Below are 18,707 nucleotides of genomic sequence, written 5' to 3'. Positions count from 1 at the left end.
TCTTTTTCTCTCTAAATCATTTTGAATGTTATTGCAAGGAACATGCATTAAGCACATGCCTATCAATCCTACAATTCATTTGTTTCTCGATTGGAGTTACCCTACCACACATCTGTTTTCTAGACCCACCCTTTCCCGCAGGGTCTCTTCCCAAAAGGTTTATTTCATCTATGATATAATTAAATGAACAAAGTATGGTATTTTTCACATTTCCTCTACTTCAGTATGCTGTGACAAGTCTCTTCAATGTTTTTCTTTGTTAAAAATTTCATAGCCATGGGGACACACTTTATCCTCTTCTCATTGGGCTTAATGTCCCACAAATACATGTGACTGCCTGAAACCCTGACACACAGAAAATAATCTATGTAAGTTTCAGTCCAAAGAAGGGCTTGTTCTATCTACCCAATTATGAGACAAGAGATTCCATTTAAAATACACAGTCAGACCTGGAATTTGTAGTTTAATGGATTTTAAAGCAACTGAGTATTATTACCCTAGTTTGCCCTGCTGGCTGCCACAGCCAGCTTTAGAATGGGGTAACTAATATCTCCTGGCCCTTTCCTTTGTCAGGTATGTTGCCCTCACAGAACTTTGAGAGGAAATAAGAAATCTTCCTCTCCACGTGACGAAGTCTTTCATAAAGTGATCCATTAACGAGCAGGCATCTACCTATCTCACAGCGTCAACTTTGCACCACTGAAGAAAGCCAGAAAATGTCCTGCCAGATCATTGTGATGATTGTAGTCTGTCTGCAGCGTAAGTATTTCAGCCTGTCAGGCTTGTTTTCTACCTTGCTACAAAAAATTACTTTCATGTGCAAAGATCTTCTGAGCTATGGGTAGCTGCAAGAGGGACTGATGGGGAGAACTAAAGAGTCACACGTTTTACTTCACTAATTGAAATCCTAAGAGAATGTCATGAAATAAGTTGTGCTAACCACAGCCTCATGCATATAGTGTCACATTTTAGACAGTGTACCCGGATTGTTCAAAATCCAGTTTTCTGTTCAGCTCAAATATTTTGTGCTGGCTTCAAGGAGCATTACCTATTTTATAGGTAGTATGAAATATGATTTTAAGCCTGGAAATCTAAGATAATAAAGCAACCACTTCCATGTAAAACTTTGGTCAAATAATATTAATTTTATTGTTTTAACTCTGATTCACATTTACTATGAACTGGACAGGGTAGTCTAGTGCACAGAGCAGAGGACTCCAGACTCAGAAAATCTGGGTTTTATTCAGAATCAGAATGTTTATTCAGAACGTTATAGACTTCTGGGACCGTGGTCAAATCTCTCCATTTACCTGTGATCGCTTCTCCATCTGTACACAGAGAGAATATTTCATCCTCGCAGAGGAACACTGTGACCTGTATTAATACCTGCAAAGCACTTTGTATATTCTGTAACAGGTTCTAAGTGCCAAATATTATTAGGGTGATCCATAGTAAGTGTGAAAATTTTATATACTTTTTTGAGGGGGAAATAGAGTAATGTGTACAAGACAAATTTCCTAATATCAAACCAGTCCTGATAATACCAGTATGTCAGATTACCCTAAATATTATTCATTACCATGGTTGTGAGGCTTAATTAATTGTGATAAGTACTTAAGTGTCTTTGATGGGTGATTGATGGAGAAGTGGAAAGGGATTGATTAGTATCTATATATGCAGAGTGACTATCTTTTGTGTTACAGCTACGCTACATCTGACAATGTGGCAAAGCAAAAACTGCACTACGAAAAATTTCAGCATCCATTTCATTAAAAATATATCAGTTTTCCTGTGGGGTATATGAATCCTAAAAAATAAATAACTACAAAAATAAGGTTAAACTGTTCCATTTTTAAAACAATAGGCATTTTGCTTGGAGCAGATAATGTGTTGTATTGAATATATTACAAATGGTGAGTTCCCTACAAGTGATCGTTGTATTTATGTTTTTGTGTTTCCCTTTATAGTGACAACTTCAAAGAGCACGATAGTGATCCAACAGGGCCCAGGACAGATTGTGCGGGCCCCTGGAGAAACTGCAGAGATGGACTGTAAGCTTTCAACCCGCCTAGCTTACGTGTATTGGTACAAAGAGCTTCAGAATGGAAGTCTGCTTGGGATTCACCAGACTTATAAGTCTGCTACAAATTTGCCTGGAAAATATTCGGGTAAAGTGAACACTGCAACGAACACATATTCTCTGAAGATCAATAATCTACAAAAAAATGACTCTGGGGTGTATTACTGTGGCCTTGCTGCATATGTATATCCAAACTTCGGGAACGGGACCAGACTAATTGTCACAGGTGAGTTTCCAACGGGCCTGGACAATGGCATTCCGGGGGTCCAAGGAGTTCTGAGCAGAACTGTAGCTAGGCATTTTAGTCCCTGGGTGAGCCCAACTGAAGTTTTGGTCTCCTCTTGGTGGCCAGGGAATGGCCCAGTCCCTGACAGCAGCCCTTTGCATGGCGAGCAATGTCGGGGCAGGTGGAGCTCGGCTCAGTCACATTTCTCCCAGCTTGCCTGCCCCTTGCTGCCCCTGAGAATTTGCCAGCCAGCCTTCCAGGGGTATAAAAACAGCTGCAAGGAACTGTGGTGGCTCAGAGCTGAGCCAAGCTCCGGAACCCACATCCCCATCCCTGCCACCAGCCCAGCAGCTTCCTGTGTCGAGATAAGGGGCCCTCTGCACTGGGCATTTCCTCAGTTTCCGGACTGGGGTGGGGGCACTGAGTCCACTGCAAAGGGTGGGGGCAGCTGGCTGTGTTCCAAACATGAGCAGCTCCCACAGTGGAGTCACCAGGAGGTCTGATATATGGGGCAGCCAGGACCTGCCCCAGCCCTCTGGGAGAGAGGGTAAGGGGTCTGAAGGGGAAGGAAAGGGACCAGGGTGGCTCAGGGCAGATGCAGAGGAGCTCTGGGGGTCATTGATTGAATGGCTGTGTGGGGACGTGGGGAAGGACAGCTGTGAAGCCCACAGCTGTGGCTCATGGGGCGTTTAGGGGGCTGGTAAGGGGAGACATAGAGGGTCCCCAGAGGGCTTGGTAAAGTCTTTTGAGGACAGCGATAAGGGAACGGGAGGGATCTGATTTGTCCTCTCCCACATTTTTCCACCCAAATCTTCAGACCATAACCATTCCAGAATGAGTCGGTTCTGGTATGGCTATGGTCTGAAGAAGTGGGTCTGTCCCACGAAAGCTCACCTAATAAATTATTTTGTTAGTCTTCAAAGTGCTACTTGACTGCTTTTTTATTTTGATAGTATATAGACTAGCATGGCTCCCTGTTATTATTTTTCCACCCCTGCAGCTCTGTGCTCTGGGCAACTGTCCTGCTTGCCCCGTCCTGCTTACAGACCCGGTTCTGAGCGAGAATCCTGTAATCACTATTCTCTCCCCACCCCCACATCCCATTTCGATTTTAAGTCATCAGTATTTATATGGAGAGTTAGTGGATACAGTATGAGACTGAATTAGGAAACCAGGATTATGTTCCCGAAACATTGCTCGCCCACCACGGTGCAACAAAAATGGGGTAACGGCTCTTAACTTGCCTCTGCAGAGTGCTTTGAGATCAATCTACTGATGAGACGTGCATTAGCCCTAGTTATTATTCTTATCTGGCCTTCTGATAGTCACACTCACTGACTGTACCTTGGTGGTGATGGGGGACTTCAACTATCCAGATATATGTTGGGAAACTAACACAGCCAGACACAGACTAGCCAATAAGTTCTTGGACTGTGTTGGAGACAACTTTTCATTTCAGAAGGCTGAAAAAGCTATCAGAAGGAAACTGTTCTAGATTTGATTTTAACAAATAGGGAGGAACTGATTGAGAATTTGAAAGTGGAAGGCAGCTTGGGTGAAAGTGATCATGAAATCATAGAGTTCACAAGTTTAAGGAAGGGTAGAAGGGAGAACAGCAAAATAGAGACAATGGATTTCGGGAAGGCGGATTTTGGTAAAATCAGAGAGCTGGTAGGTAAGGTCCCATGGGAAGCAAGGCTGAGGGGAAAAACAACCGAGGAGAGTTAGCAGTTTTTCAAAGAGACATTATTAAGGGACAAATAACAAGCTATTCCGCTGTGTAGGAAAGATAGAAGGTATGGCAAAATACCTCCTTGGCTTAACCAGGAGATCTTGCGTGATCTCAAAACAAAAGAGAAATCATATAAAAATGGAAACCAGGATAAATTACAAAGGATGAATATAGGCAAACAACACAGGAATGCAGGGGCAAGATTAGAAAGGCAAAGGCACAAAATGAGCTCAAACTAGCTACGGGTATAAAGGGAAATAAGGAGACTTTTTATAAATATGTTAAAAGCAAGAGGAAGACCAATGATAGGGTAGGCCCATTGCTCAGTGAAGAGGGAGAAACAGTAACAGGAAACTTGGAAATGGCAGAGATGCTTAATGACTTAGTTGTTTCGGTCTTCACCAAGAAGTCTGAAGAAGGAGTGTCTAATATAGTGAATGCTAGTGGGAAAGGGGTAGGTTTAGAAGACAAAATAAGCAAACAAAAAGTTAAAAATCACTTAGAAAAGTTACATGTCTACAAGTCACCAGGGCCTGATGAAATGCATCCTAGAATACTCAAGGAGCTGATAGAGGAGATATCTGAGCCTTTATCTATCATCTTTGGAAAATCATGGGAGACAGGAGAGGTTCCAGAAGACTGGAAAAAGGCAAATATAGTGCCCATCTATAAAAAGGGGAATAAGAACAACGCAGGAAACTACAGACCAGTCAGTTTAACTTCTGTGCCAGAAAAGATAATGGAACAAGTAATTAAAGAAATCATCTGCAAACACTTGTAAGGTAGTAAGCTGATAGGGAACAGCCAGCATGGATTTGTAAAGAACAAATCATGTCAAACCAGTCTCATATCTTTCTTTGATAGGGTAACAGAATCCTGTGGATAAGGGAGAAGAGGTGGATGTGGTATACTTAAACTTCAGTAAGGCATTTGATAGGATCTCGCATGATATTCTTATCAATAAACTAGGCAAATACAACTTAGATGGGGCTACTATAAGGTGGGTGCAAAACTGGCCGGATAACCATACTCAGAGAGTAGTTATTAATGGTTCTTAATCCTGCTGGAAAGGTATAACAAGTGGGGTTCCACAACGGTCCGTTTTGGGACCAGTTCTGTTCAATATCTTCATCAATGATTCAGATATTGGCATAGTACGCTTACTAAGTTTGCAGATGATACCAAGCTAGGAGGGGCTGCAACTGCTTTGGAAGATAGGGTCAAAATTCAAAATGATCTGGATGAATTGGAGAAATGATTTGAGGTAAACAGGATGAAGTTTAGTAAAGACAAATGCAAACTGCTCCACTTAGGAGCCGTGTCTACACGTGCACGCTACTTCGAAGTAGCGGCACTAACTTCGAAATAGCGCCCGTCACGGCTACACGCGTCGGGCGCTATTTCGAAGTTAACTTCGACGTTAGGCGGCGAGACGTCGAAGTCGCTATCCTCATCAGGAGATGGGGATAGCGCCCTACTTCGATGTTCAACGTCGAAGTAGGGACCGTGTAGTCATTGCACGTCCCGCAACTTCAAAATAGCGGGGTCCTCCATGGCGGCCATCAGCTGAGGGGTTGAGAGACGCTCTCTCTCCAGCCCCTGCGGGGCTCTATGGTCACCGTGGGCAGCAGCCCTTAGCCCAGGGCTTCTGGCTGCTGCTGCGGCAGCTGGGGATCCATGCTGCAGGCACAGGGTCTGCAACCAGTTGTCGGCTCTGTGGATCTTGTGTTGTTTAGTGCAACTGTGTCTGGGAGGGGCCCTTTAAGGGAGCGGCTTGCTGTTGAGTCCGCCCTGTGACCCTGTCTGCAGCTGTGCCTGGCACCCTTACTTCGATGTGTGCTACTTTGGCGTGTAGACGTTCCCTCGCAGCGCCTATTTCGATGTGGTGCTGCGCAACATCGAAGTTGAACATCGACATTGCCAGCCCTGGAGGACGTGTAGACGTTATTCATCGAAATAAGCTACTTCGATGTAGGCTTCACGTGTAGACGTAGCCAGGAAGGAACAATCAGTTTCACACATATACAATGGGAAGCAACTGTCTAAGTAGTAGTATGGCAGAAAGGGATCTAGGGGTTATAGTGGACCACAAGCTAAATATAAATCAACAGTTTGATGCTGTTGCAAAAAAAGCAAACATGATTCTGGGATGCATTAACAGGCGAGAAGTCATTCGTCCGCTCTACTCTGCGCTGGTTAGGCCTCAGTTAGAGTATTGTATCCATTTCTGGGCACTGCATTTCAAGAAAGATGTAGAGAAATTGGAAAGGGTCCAGAAAAGAGCAAAAAGTATTATCAAAGGTCTAGAGAACATGACCTATGAAGAAAGGCTGAAAGAATTGGGCTTGTTTAGTTTGGAAAGAAGAAGATCGAGGGGGGAAAGGATAGTGGTTTTCAGGTATCTAAAAGGGTGTCAGAAGGAGGAGGGAGAAACTTGTTCTTCTTGGCCTCTGAGAATAGAAGAAGCAGCAATGGGCTTAAACTGCAGTAAGGGAGGTTTAGGTTGGACATTAGGAAAAAGTTCCTAACTGTCAGGGTGGTCAAACACTGGAATAAATTGCCTAGGGAGGTTGTGGAATCTCCATCTCTGGAGATATTTAAGAACAGGTTAGATAAATGTCTATCAGGGATGGTCTAGACAGTACCTGAGCCTGTCATGGGGGCTGGACTCAATGACCTCTCAAGGTTCCTTCCAGTCCCAATATTCTATGATTCTGTGATTCAAAGTTGCCTCAGCCTGGGATGTAATGCATCTTCCTGCTGGCCTTACAAAACATCGTTGATCTGGCTTTGTACTGGGCATTCACTGATCTTCCTGCAATGACACCCATGGGGGGTTTTACACAGGGAAATGTGTTCCCTCAAGCAGGTCAGCAGGAGTTGAGTATAAAGCTATGATGCAGCAAAGAGGGGTCTGGTTTTGAATCTCCCCCCATAGCAGGCATTCAGAATACTGAAACCTTCCGGGGGTGGTTGGACAAAGGAGTGCATGGGGATGAAATTAACAAGCAAAATCCCCCTCCATGCAAGTGAAGTCCCATCATTTGATGACACAGAAGACTAGACTAACCAATGTATGAGACACTTAAAATACTGTCTGTTGGCAGGGACTAGCTGAGCTGCCACTAACAGATCTAGCCAGTCTCTAGTTTCTGTTACTCTCTTTTAGATGCCTCCGAACCGAAACTTTCCATCCTGGTGCCCTCTATCTCAGAGCACGATGAGCTTCCCCACCATGTGCCTCTGCTCTGCCTGCTCTCTGATTTCACTCCTTCCTGGAGCACCGTTCTCTGGGACACTGGGGATGGGCTGACAGAGGCTCAGACAGATGCTGGAGCCATAGATGGGGACGGGGTCTTCAGTGTTTGGAGTCTAACGACTATCCCGGCTGAGAGGTGGAACCAGGAGACAATCTGCTCTTGTATGGCCAAGGAGAACAACATGGAGAAATACATCAACACAACAGCCTCCAAGGAAACAGGTTCAGTATCATATCATCCAACCTAGCTTGTTCTGTCTTCTAAGACATTTATACTGCACTCATCACCATGGTGTCTGGTGATAACCTCCTCTCATGACAAATAAACAGATTTAAAGGGTTACTGCAGACCTAAGTAACTAAAATAAGTTAGAGGGGACTTACTTAACTTAAACCCTTGTACTCTAAGTGGAGCATAGGTCATCTACAAGTCTCCTCCACCTCACTCTGTCTCAGGCCAAACTTCTAGCTGAATGAGATAGAGGGGAGCGAGGTATAAAAAAAAATTAAAGGACTTGAATTGTGGCAGAGATGAGTCAAGTAGTATTTTTATTGACCCAACCCTGTTGGTGAAAGAGACAAGGCTGAACTACTCAGGGTCTGGGGTGGCTTAAAAGCTTGTTTCTCTCAACAGAAGCTGGTTGAGTAAAAGATGTTACATCACCCATCATGTCCCGCTAATTACCTGGGATCCATAAGGCTGTGACCTTGAATTGTGAGGGAACATTATGGTAGCTCCCTGTTATCCACCTTTCTCATTCTTTCTTAATACCATTTTTCAGTTCTATTCAGTAAATAGGGATAAAAGTTGGGTCTCTGGCAAAATGGCCCCGAGATCTTTCTCCTTATGGGCCTCCTTGAAAGCCCGCTGAAATCATTGGAAAGATGTCTATTGACATGAGTCAGTCTTGTGTCAGGCCCTATCACTGAAGAGCTGGAGGACTGCAAATGCCAGGGAGAAAGAAGAATGGTTTGGGGGCTCTGAAATGGAATCACTAGGACAACAGGAGGGAACTGAGCAAAAGAGACAGTCATATGAATACCCAAGACTTCTGGTAGTGAGGCCTCTTGAGTTGTGGAACTGCCTGTCGAGTGTCAGGGATGACGCCCTATTTAAAATTGGACTAGATAAATCTCTAGTGGTTAAACTGTAGGGACCACACTAGACAACTTGAGATATACAACAGGCTTTTGCAACTGATGATTCTATACACCCTGCATTATAATTCATCTTAATTCACCACAGGAATCAGTGGATCAGCGATGCTCAGACTGGACCAGTGATTCTCAGGCTGAAATAAATCACCTCTTGGTTAAATAAGTCACAGTACTGACAAGCAGAGTTAATAATTAAGAGACTTTGCTTGTCTCAGGCTGCCAGTGGCCTGAATCCAGTGCCAAGCAGTCATCTTCCCCTCACCTCAATACCAGCTCCAGGTGGGGAGAGGGACAGAGACTTGAGATGGAGGGTTTTGCAGGAAAGGCCTCACATCTGTGCACGGTGGACATGGACCTTCTCCTTTTAATAGGATTTTTCCATTCATGGCTCTTTGCTCAGCACCTCACGTTTTTCTCTTCTCTCTGCAGGTGAAGCCAGGGAAGGCAGCTGTAATTATGTGCTGTATTGGGGGTTGTTATGTATTTTCATCCTTGTCCTCATCCTGCTGCTGATCCTGCTCTTCAGAAAGTATACCACCAGAGGTAATTTGTTCATAACTCTTATTCACAAGAAAGCAGCATTCATCCCCTAGCCCTGTAACCGTCCTTTTGTTCTTCTCCAGCACGGGGTGCTGTGCAAACAGGCAATCAAATACCCATGAGACAGATTCCACAGGTAAGATGCTTTTTCAGCCAGTGATACATCAGAAAGATGCAGTATATTAATAGGGTGTTAAGTCAGTGCTCCTTGCCAAATTCCAACACTGGTATCGATAGTCTGACAACTTTCCTCTAAAGTTTCACATGCTGCTATTCTTCAGTTCCCTCCTAGCATGTACAGAAGTTTCTTTATAAGGTCACCAGTGCACACTTGCTACTGCATTACCATGTGCAGTGTTCCCTGTAAGCTGAGCACTTGTGCAGCCACCTAGGAAAGATTCAGGTGCCACTCAGCTGATTACTAGAGCACACGCAGCCAGTAGCATGTGTCGCTATTGTGGTGCATATCTGGTGAACATAAATTTTTTTCTGCCCATGGATGGAAAAAATTAGAGGAAATGCTGATCCTCTTCCTGCCTGTCTGAGGAGGATACACACCACGGGTGGATAAAGCAGTGTTTGTTATGTCTCCTTATAAGTTCTGCATATTGGAAAAAAAATCTGAGCAATTGATCACATGCATCCAAATATTGTTCTGAGTTACATGGGCATAGATTGAGGGCTATTCCCCATTGGCATTAGTGGAATTAATTGGATACCCATTGGTGTCTGGTAATTCAAAAGCAGGCCAAATGACAGACTGCAAACTTTCTTTTAAAGAAATCACATTGAGGCCCAGACAAGAGTTTACAACTTTTGATCCTTTTAGGAACTCTGAAAAGAATGAAAATAGGAATTTAGAATTAAGTGGCTCCGAAGACAGAGTTGTGCAGCAGTTTCACTGATCTACTGCCAGACCCATGGATTGTCCTGTAGTAACTGAACTGAGAATTTAGCATGTGGTTACTACTGTCGTCTTTGGGGTCACATTTTTCTGTCATTTGAAACATTCCACTGACTTCAGTGAAGTTAATGCGGACTAAGGCCAGTGCAGAGTGGATCCAAAACTAACATCTTGTCAATAAAACACCTCCACTGAACATTCTGCTCTCACTTGTGATGACATAAATTTCAAGTAATTCCACTGACTTCAGAGGAGTTACTCTAGTTTTATACCAGTGCATGAGAGGGCAGAATTAGGTTTCTTGCCTTGTTAACAAATAAGTAGTATTTACTAAATGTAGGAGATTATAGTTTCACATTAATAATATTAATATCTGATCTTTCTTTCTGTTCCAGACTGAATATGCAGCTGTGAAGTACAATAAATGAAAAGTCCCTTTTTACCTTTCGTGGTCTGACAAAATTACCTATCGTTTTTTAAAACAAAAAGTTATACGAGAGGGAAAATGAAACAGAGAAAGTCCACGTCTAGCGTTTGCACTTTACTAATTACTAAGGTGTCGAGTAGTTGAGTTTAAAATAGAACTTGTTATGAATATATCTGTCTCCAAACCCTTTTTGACACCACATAAAGACATTGTTTCTTTTTGGTTATTATTGAGATTTACTCATTCTCTTATCCTTTCATCCTGCAGCATCCATTTCAGTGGGAGCTTTGCCACTGACTTCTACAAGCATAGGCTCAAACTTTCATATAGAATTGTTTAACACAGATTTGACCCCACATTCTTTGTACCCCACCCCCGAAGTCCCACTATAGTAGATGGGGGCTTGGTGTACACCGAAAAACAGAAGGGGGCTTTATGCTTTATGATGTGCTTCATTATCTTTGCATAATCTCCAACTATCATCATCATTTAAAATACGATCTTTATTTTTTAATTATTCTTAAATATTACAGTTTGAACCTCTCTAGTCCAGTACTCTCTGGTCTAGCAATATCTATGGTCCAGCCTCATTTTAGTTAGCTAGATGTCAACTTAACCTAGGAGTGACCAAGATTCCCACAGTTCCATAAAGTTTTCTTACAGCTATGAGTCCTGGCTCTCAGTGTTCTGTGCTGCTATTTAGCTCCAATTTACCCCAAGTGTCTTCTAAAAGCCCAGTAAGCAGTGGAAGTGTTGGTAATGCTACTAGACAATATTGACCTTCCATGGTTCAGAAAATTCTTCGGTTTGGCACCAGTCAGGTCCCGAGGGTGCCAGACTAGAGAGGGACAGACGACCTGTAGCTCCATCTCTGTGATGGTGGCATGGCCGGTATTATTCAGTGTTATAACTGTGCAACAGCCCAGTGTAACTTTTGAAAAGTTTGATCACTTTTGCAAGTGGTTTAGTAAATGAGAATAGAGACAGAATGAGGGAAGACAGAAGTTGGTTCCCTGATTGGACAATTATTGAATGCGCTGACTCAGGGAGCAGATTGTTTATACTGGTGGGGAGAGTTAGCTCTGTCTCTGCACATCTCTACCCTCTACACAGTACAACTAAATTTTGTAACATTCCTATTCCCCTTCCCCAAAATATATGTATGGGCAAAATCTGGCCAATTTCCATTTTCTATGTAATACTAAATTTTTAGATCTAATTTTTGCTGAAGGGCAGGCTGACCCCAGCATACAGTAGGCTTGAAATCCTGCATATCCCTATCCCTCCTAGCTGTCTGTATCCAAGTTGGCTGGATGAAGGCCAGCATCATAGCAAATCATAGACCAAGTGCATCTCCTGTGGGGATGATGCATCCTCTCTCCTGCCCAGTCTCGCCCCATCCCAGCTCATTCCTGCCTCCCCTCAGCAGATCCTGGCACCTACACTCTGCTCCTGCACCCTACCTCCTGCCCAGCCCTCCTATCCCCAGCCCACTCCTCCACTATCACTCTCCCAGACCCCCCGACCTCCACCTGCTCCTGCATCCTCCCTCCCACTCAGACCCCACTCCCCAAGCCCACTCCCTGGCAGCTCCTTCCCACATACTGGACCCCTCATATATGGGCCCATCCCAGTGTTAAGGGGCGGCCACAAAATAGACTAGCCTGGGCTCCCCTAGGCTCTGGGACAGTGTGTGAGGGGAAAAACTTTTTTCTGCTTTTCAGCTGGAGGCTATAACAGTGAGATTTTGGGGTTAGGGGTGCTTCTTGTGTGTGGCCACTGACTGATTTTTCTGTGGGTCAGTGGCCCCCAACCTGGAAAAGGTTCCCCACTCCTGATCTACTGGAACAAGGAGTATCTAGATCCCTGCATCCAGATGTTGTTTCAAAAGCCATGGGGTGCATGTTACTGCACTGCCCTCTAGTGGTGAAGAGACAGGCAAGAACCTTTTCCAGTGAGACTCTTTCAGGGTACCTCTACACTACAGGGAACATCGACCTTGGCAGAGTCAATGTTTCAGAGGTCGATTAAAGCTACATGTAATTACCCAGTAGATCAACAATCAACCCCTGTACTTTTCAATCCCGCAAGGAGTAAGGGAGGACAGTCAGGTAAGTTGATTGTAGATAAGTCAATTCCAGCTACGCAATTGCTGTTGCTACAGACACACAGGTAAATAATCATCAGCCCACAAAGGAGTAACCCTGGTGAACCACATCCGACCCACTTGCTGCTTATTACCCACCCACTATAAGCATACATTGGTCTTTAACACAGTTTATATGTGTTATGCTATTTATATGTTATATGCTAAATCCAGCACAGCGCTATCTCCAGATCCAAAGAAGTGGGTCTCCCCCATGAAAACTCATCACCTAATAAATTATTTTGTTAGTCTTTAAAGTGCTACAGGACTGCTTTTTTGTTTTCTTCAGATACAGACTAACAAGGCTACTTCTCTGTTACAGTTTATATAAGTTTTCCAAAGTAAATTAGTGTCAAACGACTCCTAAGAATTTGAGTAGCTCCTTCTTCTTCTGTCAGAAACAGTTTACTTTCCTTTGCAACTTTCCCTTTTGTAAAGATCAATCCTTTGATTTTATCAGTGGAAACCACAGACATTTCCTCTCCCAGACGTCTCTCCTGATGCTTTGCTCAGTCTTTTTCTGCTCTGTCAATCCTCCTGCTTCATCCCCACAGAGCACAGTCCTCTGAAGAGTGACACCTGCCTCGGCCCTTACTGGTTTGGGGAGATCATTTATTGTAACATTAAACAAGGTTGGGTTGATAACACTTCCCTCTGGTGCACCAGTTTTAGTGTTGTGTATATTTGGCATAGCTTCTTGACCATGACCTGCTGGGTTATTTTATGCAAATGTCTGGTCCACTCAGACCTCATTTCTCTCATTCCTAGTGCTGCTACTTTGTCCAACAAGCTTTCTATCTATACAGGGCCATTCTTTATGACTTCTGGTGCTCTATGCAGCCTGACCACCAGAACCCAGGGAGTGGGGCAGCTACTTTGCAGGGAAAGTGCTGTGTTCAGGGCTGTGGGGACAGGAACAGGGCAGGGGGCTTGTTGGGGGAACAGACAGGAGGGGTAGCAGTGCAGCCCACCAGCACTGCCTCAGTTCCTATGAGTGCCTCTGGTTCACTTCCAATGCCTGCCTTCTTTATTTTGCAGCTGGGGGCTTTCAACTCCCTCACCCTATAGAGACGTTGCAGGAAATAGTTTCTCCCACCTTCAGCCCACTCACTATGCTAAAGGTATTCCAAGCAAGTGACCATTAAGTGTTAACAATCATCTACTGTCCCAGGTCTAGCAGAGATGCACTACAGCCCATTAATAAATGGTAGATTCCTCATGGAGACAGTCCCTGATAAACAAATCCATAATAACATCATAACACCAATCAGAATTCAGAAGCTGTACATATCACAAGGATACTCACCTCCACACAACAGAGAAGTGAAGATAGCTGGTGGAGGATCGAGAAGTCTCTGTATTCACACAGTAGAGGCTACACACTCCATACAATCAGTTGCGGCTAGTGGAAGAAAAACCCTGGTTTCCATTTGTGCTGGAATTTTCTTTATGCATGCTAGAACTGGTACTGTGGGCCTACGTGTTTTGTGGAAATCCAGGCTCTAATCCTATAGAACAGCTAGGAGTTCTCCTTTCCCCAGGTAACATTCCCTTCTTTGGTAAACAACCAAGAGGAAAACCAGAATGCACCTTTGGCCCACTGTTAAGGCCATAAATTTCTGCTGAAACAAGAAAAAAAAGAGAACAGTATCAAAACAGCAACAAAGGGTCCTGTGGCACCTTACAGACTAACAGAAAAGTTTTGAGCATGAGCTTTCGTGAGCATCTGATGAAGTGTCTTTGCTCACGAAAGCTCATGCTCAAAACTTTTCCGTTAGTCTATAAGGTGCCACAGGACCCTTCATTGCTGTTACAGATCCAGACTAACACAGCTACCCCTCTGGTAAGTATCAAAACAGTCATCTATCTTAGATAGCCGGTTCTGGCACAAACTCTGCAACTCATTGGTCAACCCAATAGCTGTAGCAAAAATGTATATTTTACTTAGTATTGGTTATAAGACTATACATATGATGTATAATTTCATGTATAATAACTTGTTTATAAATTCTGTAGCTTCTCTTTTTCTCTGTGTCTCTCATGATTAGATAATGTTTACTGTAAGGCCCTGCTCATTGTTACCATTATAAATTAAGTTGCACCCGTTGTCTGTATCACGAAGTAAGTTGCGTGCTCTAGTTATTATTGATCTTGACTGAAACACTACACATTTGTTTGGTGAGAATGGAAGGTGTATTTGAGTGAAAGCCATCACAGATGCCCAGGTGACAAGAAGTGAAAACTTTGAAGATAAAAGGAAACATGCATTGTGTCTTGAATAGTCACAAAGAGGTAGCTGTGTTAGTCTGCATCTTCACAAAACAAAAAAGCAGTCCTGTAGCACATTAAAGACTAACAATATAATTTATTAGGTGATGAGCTTTCATGGGACAGACCCACTTCTTCAGATTTGGAAATTGTGAATTGATTTGACCATAAATCTTCCATTTTGGCTGTTATCACAACACTGTAGTAGTTGTCACCTGAGTACGAATGGACAGAAGGATGCTCAGTATTATGACAGAAGAAAAATTTCACTGTCACTGTTAGGAAAAACTGGTTTCACACATATAGAACAGGAAGTGACTGTCTAAGAAGAAGTACTGCAGAAAGGGATCTGGAGGTCATAGTGGACTACAAGCTAAATATCAGTCAACAATGTGATGCTGTTGCAAAAAAACCCAAACATGATTCTGGGATGCATTAATCGGAGTGTTGTGAGCAACACACGAGAAGTAATTCTTCCACTTTACTTTGCACTTATTAGTCCTCAATTGGAATATTGTATCCTGTTCTGGGCACCACATTGCAAGAAAGATGTGGAGAAACTGGAGAAGGCCCAGAGAAGAGCAACAAAAATAGTGAAAGGTCTAGAGAACATGAATTATGAGGGAAGACTGAAAGAATTGGGCTTGTTAAGTTTAGAAAAGAGAAGACTGAGAGAGGACATGATAGCAGCTTGACTTGACTTAAACCCTCGTACTCTGGGTGGAGCACAGGTCATCTACAAGTCTCCTCCACTACACTTTGTCTGGGGACAAAACTTCTAACTGACCCCAGGAGTGGGAGCCAGTTGTTGTCCTTCAATCTCAGTGGATCTTCTCCATATTGTCCAAGGTCTTCCTCTTTTGCATTTTTCTTGCAGGTTCCATTTGAGAGCTTAATGGACTATGCTGGATGTTCATTTCCTGAGAGTGTGGTTCTGCCATTGCCACTTTCTTCTCTTGATTTGAGCATTAAGTGGTCCTTGTCCTGCTCTGTTCCAAAGATCCTCATTTGATAGCAGTTTACAAGTACCTAAAAAGTTTTACAAGGAGCAGGGAGAAAAATTGTTCTCTTTGGCTTCTGAGGATATGAGAAGAAGCAGTGGGCTTTAATTGCAGCAAGGGAGGTTTAGGTTGGACATTAGGAAGAACTTCTTACCTGTCAGGGTAGTTAAGCACTGAAATAAATTTCCTGGGGAGACTATGGAATCTCCATCACTAGAGATATGTAAAAGCAAATTAGATAGACATCTATCGGGGATGGTCTAAACAGGGCTTGGTCCTGCTGTCAGGGCAGGGGATTGGCCTCAATGACCTTTTGAGGTTCCTTTCATTTCTAGTGTTCTATGATTCTGTGGACTAACAGATATTTTGGAGCATAAGCTTTCGTGCGCAAAGACCTGCTTCATCAGACAAAGTCGATAAGGTGCCACAGGACTTCCTGTTGTTTTTGAAGATCCAGACTAACTCGGCTACCTCTCTGACACATATGTTTCTATGGGGAAGAGAAGCACACCTCTCCTAGGGACAGAGACACTCTGGCCTCCAAGTATTGATAACGAGTCTGGAAATGACAATGATCCCACACCTGTTCAGTACCATATGATGGGTAGGTTGAGTTAAGTGTGCAGCAGGGAATTTGCGGAACCCATTCATTAGTAGGCTCCAAAATGGCATTGGGACAGGAAGCTGCCAGCCACACAAACTCTCAAAATGCTGTGGGTCAAGGTAAACAGCCTGGCATACTCCTTGTTTGCAAATGACAAGAGCGGCCAGACAAATATAGGTGAGAAGGTAGAAAATGACATTCCTGAGCTGGAAAGTTATTTTTATAATTAGTCAAAAGAGAAATAATATTTTTCATTCCAAAGGAGCAAATCAGTTAGTGGAGATATGCACATCTAGCATTACTGAATTACAGCCTCATCAGAGGTACAGGACAAAGCACCCAAGGCACATACCTGTTACAAAAGAGTAGAGTCACCCTACATCCCATTTTTAATGGGACAGTCCCTTATCTATCCCCTCTTCCAGGCATCCCATCTTTTTAAAAAAAAAAGATGGCAAATTGTCCTGTATGTCCACTGCGGGTATCCTCAGACTGTAGTGGGTACAATCAGCCCCCCAATGCCAGCGGGCCCCCGTTCCCACAAGGCTGAAACCCTTTTTCCCTCAAGGGCAGGACAATACCATGCCCCACAGCCCTGTGACTCAACAACCCCCCCAATTCCCTATAGCCAGACCCCTTTCCAGCCCCACCAGAAGCAAACCACCCTGCATGCCACCCCGACCAGTATTCAGCATAGGGGAATATGGTAACTCTACAAAAGAGGAGAAACAAAGCTTGCATCAGACACTCTGGCAAACACCTCCTCTTATGGGAAGCACCTATCTCTCACGATGATGAAAACACTACAGGATCTTGTTTTTTTAATGACTGCTCTGGAGAGACTATCAAACTGCATTTCTATGATCTGTTTCCCCTGAGGACATGATAACACAGAACAGTTCTGAGAGGAGCAAGCTAACGTGAAGCGGAAGTCTTGTTTAGAAACAGAAAGATTATTCAGATGTGGGAAATTCCTCAGGCTTCCTTCCTACACATAACGTTATACTGGATGAACGAACAAGGCTTGCATTCCCTATTATCCTATAAAACATGAAACAATGCCTTTCCTTAGCTACTTCCTCGGGAACATTGTAATGTAATCCATGTGGGCTTGATTCATTGTTAGCTTAGAATAGTCTCATTTGCTCATCCATCCAATCTTTAATTTTCCTGTAAGACGTGTTTCCCTGTATTATAGCCGGGATATGATCTTCAGCTTCCAAAAGCAAGGGGTACTCAACAACATCGTCTACACATCCATCTCCACACAGATCTGAGCCTAAAATTAAATCTACAACCGCAGCAAATCAAGCAGTCACTAATCACAGTTCTTCAGCTGCTCTGCCTACTTCCTTCGTTCTCAAGAGGAAAAGGAGCTTCCTATTTAATAAGCAGAAGTGTCCTCAAAATGACGGAGATGGCCATATTGTGGTCTCTCCTTTGGAACAAGCTATGGCTGACCTGCATCAGATGTCATAGAAAGTTTCCATACATTTTTATTTTTATTTTATTCATGAACAAAATGTTTGAGATTTCTTTGGGTTGTGCTTTAAAACTGAGATCAGACAGGTCTTGGAGAGGTTTACAGAATGAAGCCCTGCTTTTCCTTGTCATCACAGTAACTTGTAAAACCATGAAACACTAATTATAAGACATGCTGAAGTAAGGTTATTAGGCATGGAGCAAAAATACACAGAGTATATTGATAACAATTAATGAAATATTAGAGTGATACATTGTTTAAACATCTTTTCCCATGTGTCTCACCCATCTGAATGATCTTGCACCTCTGATTTAGAACTCATAAGGGTCTTTTATTGATATTAAAGATTATAGTCTCAAAGACCCTTGTATGAGTTAGAGCAGTCCTGAGATTTTTACTAGGTTCCCATGGTCTCCTATAGGCCCTGGGAAATAGAGAATATTTACAATGCAGTAGGCTCTGGATATACCCCTGATCTGCCCCCTCTGCTGGGGGTCCGCAATCAATATCAGTGCAGAACCACTACAACACAACACCAGCCAGGAAAGCCACTAGTGGAGTATGCTGTCTCCACCCACTTTAACGCTAAAGTGACATCAAGTGTTTTAGGCTACAAGGATGGGAGGGGTTCTCCCATCACTCTACCTAATCCATCTTCAACAGAGGGCAGGGTGGCCTCTACACAGTAATTAGGTTGACAAGAGAACTTTTACCTCTTAACTCTTAGCACTGTCTATACTAGCGATCATCTCAGCTTAATTGCATTGCTCGGGAGCATGTATTTTTCATACCTCTAAGCAGCTTAGTTGGGTCAACCTAGCTTCCAATGTAGACCTGGCCCTAGTACAATTTAGCATTAGGCAAAGTGAATTTGTCTGA

General features: G+C 43.4%; 1 protein-coding gene and 1 long non-coding RNA gene across 2 annotated transcripts; both read left to right on the top strand.

Annotated features, from left to right (window-relative positions):
- The first annotated feature begins 661 nt into the window (after positions 1-661).
- LOC142003945 (uncharacterized) lies at positions 662-1,988 on the top strand. Its single transcript, XR_012642907.1, has 3 exons — positions 662-759; positions 1,339-1,451; positions 1,968-1,988. It is a non-coding gene; the product is annotated as an uncharacterized LOC142003945 (long non-coding RNA).
- Positions 1,989-2,044: 56 nt separating this feature from the next.
- On the top strand, positions 2,045-10,327 carry LOC142004011 (immunoglobulin lambda-1 light chain-like). Its single transcript, XM_074981431.1, has 5 exons — positions 2,045-2,306; positions 7,208-7,519; positions 8,885-8,998; positions 9,079-9,131; positions 10,295-10,327. The coding sequence occupies exons 1-5, from the start codon at positions 2,045-2,047 to the stop codon at positions 10,325-10,327; spliced, it is 774 nt and encodes a 257-aa protein (XP_074837532.1).
- The last annotated feature ends 8,380 nt before the right edge of the window (positions 10,328-18,707 follow it).

Source organism: Carettochelys insculpta, chromosome 30 (assembly GCF_033958435.1).
Source record: "Carettochelys insculpta isolate YL-2023 chromosome 30, ASM3395843v1, whole genome shotgun sequence".
Classification (NCBI taxonomy): Eukaryota; Metazoa; Chordata; order Testudines; family Carettochelyidae; genus Carettochelys; species Carettochelys insculpta.
Note: the sequence above shows the minus strand (reverse complement) of the source record. Positions and strands in the feature narration are given on the sequence as shown.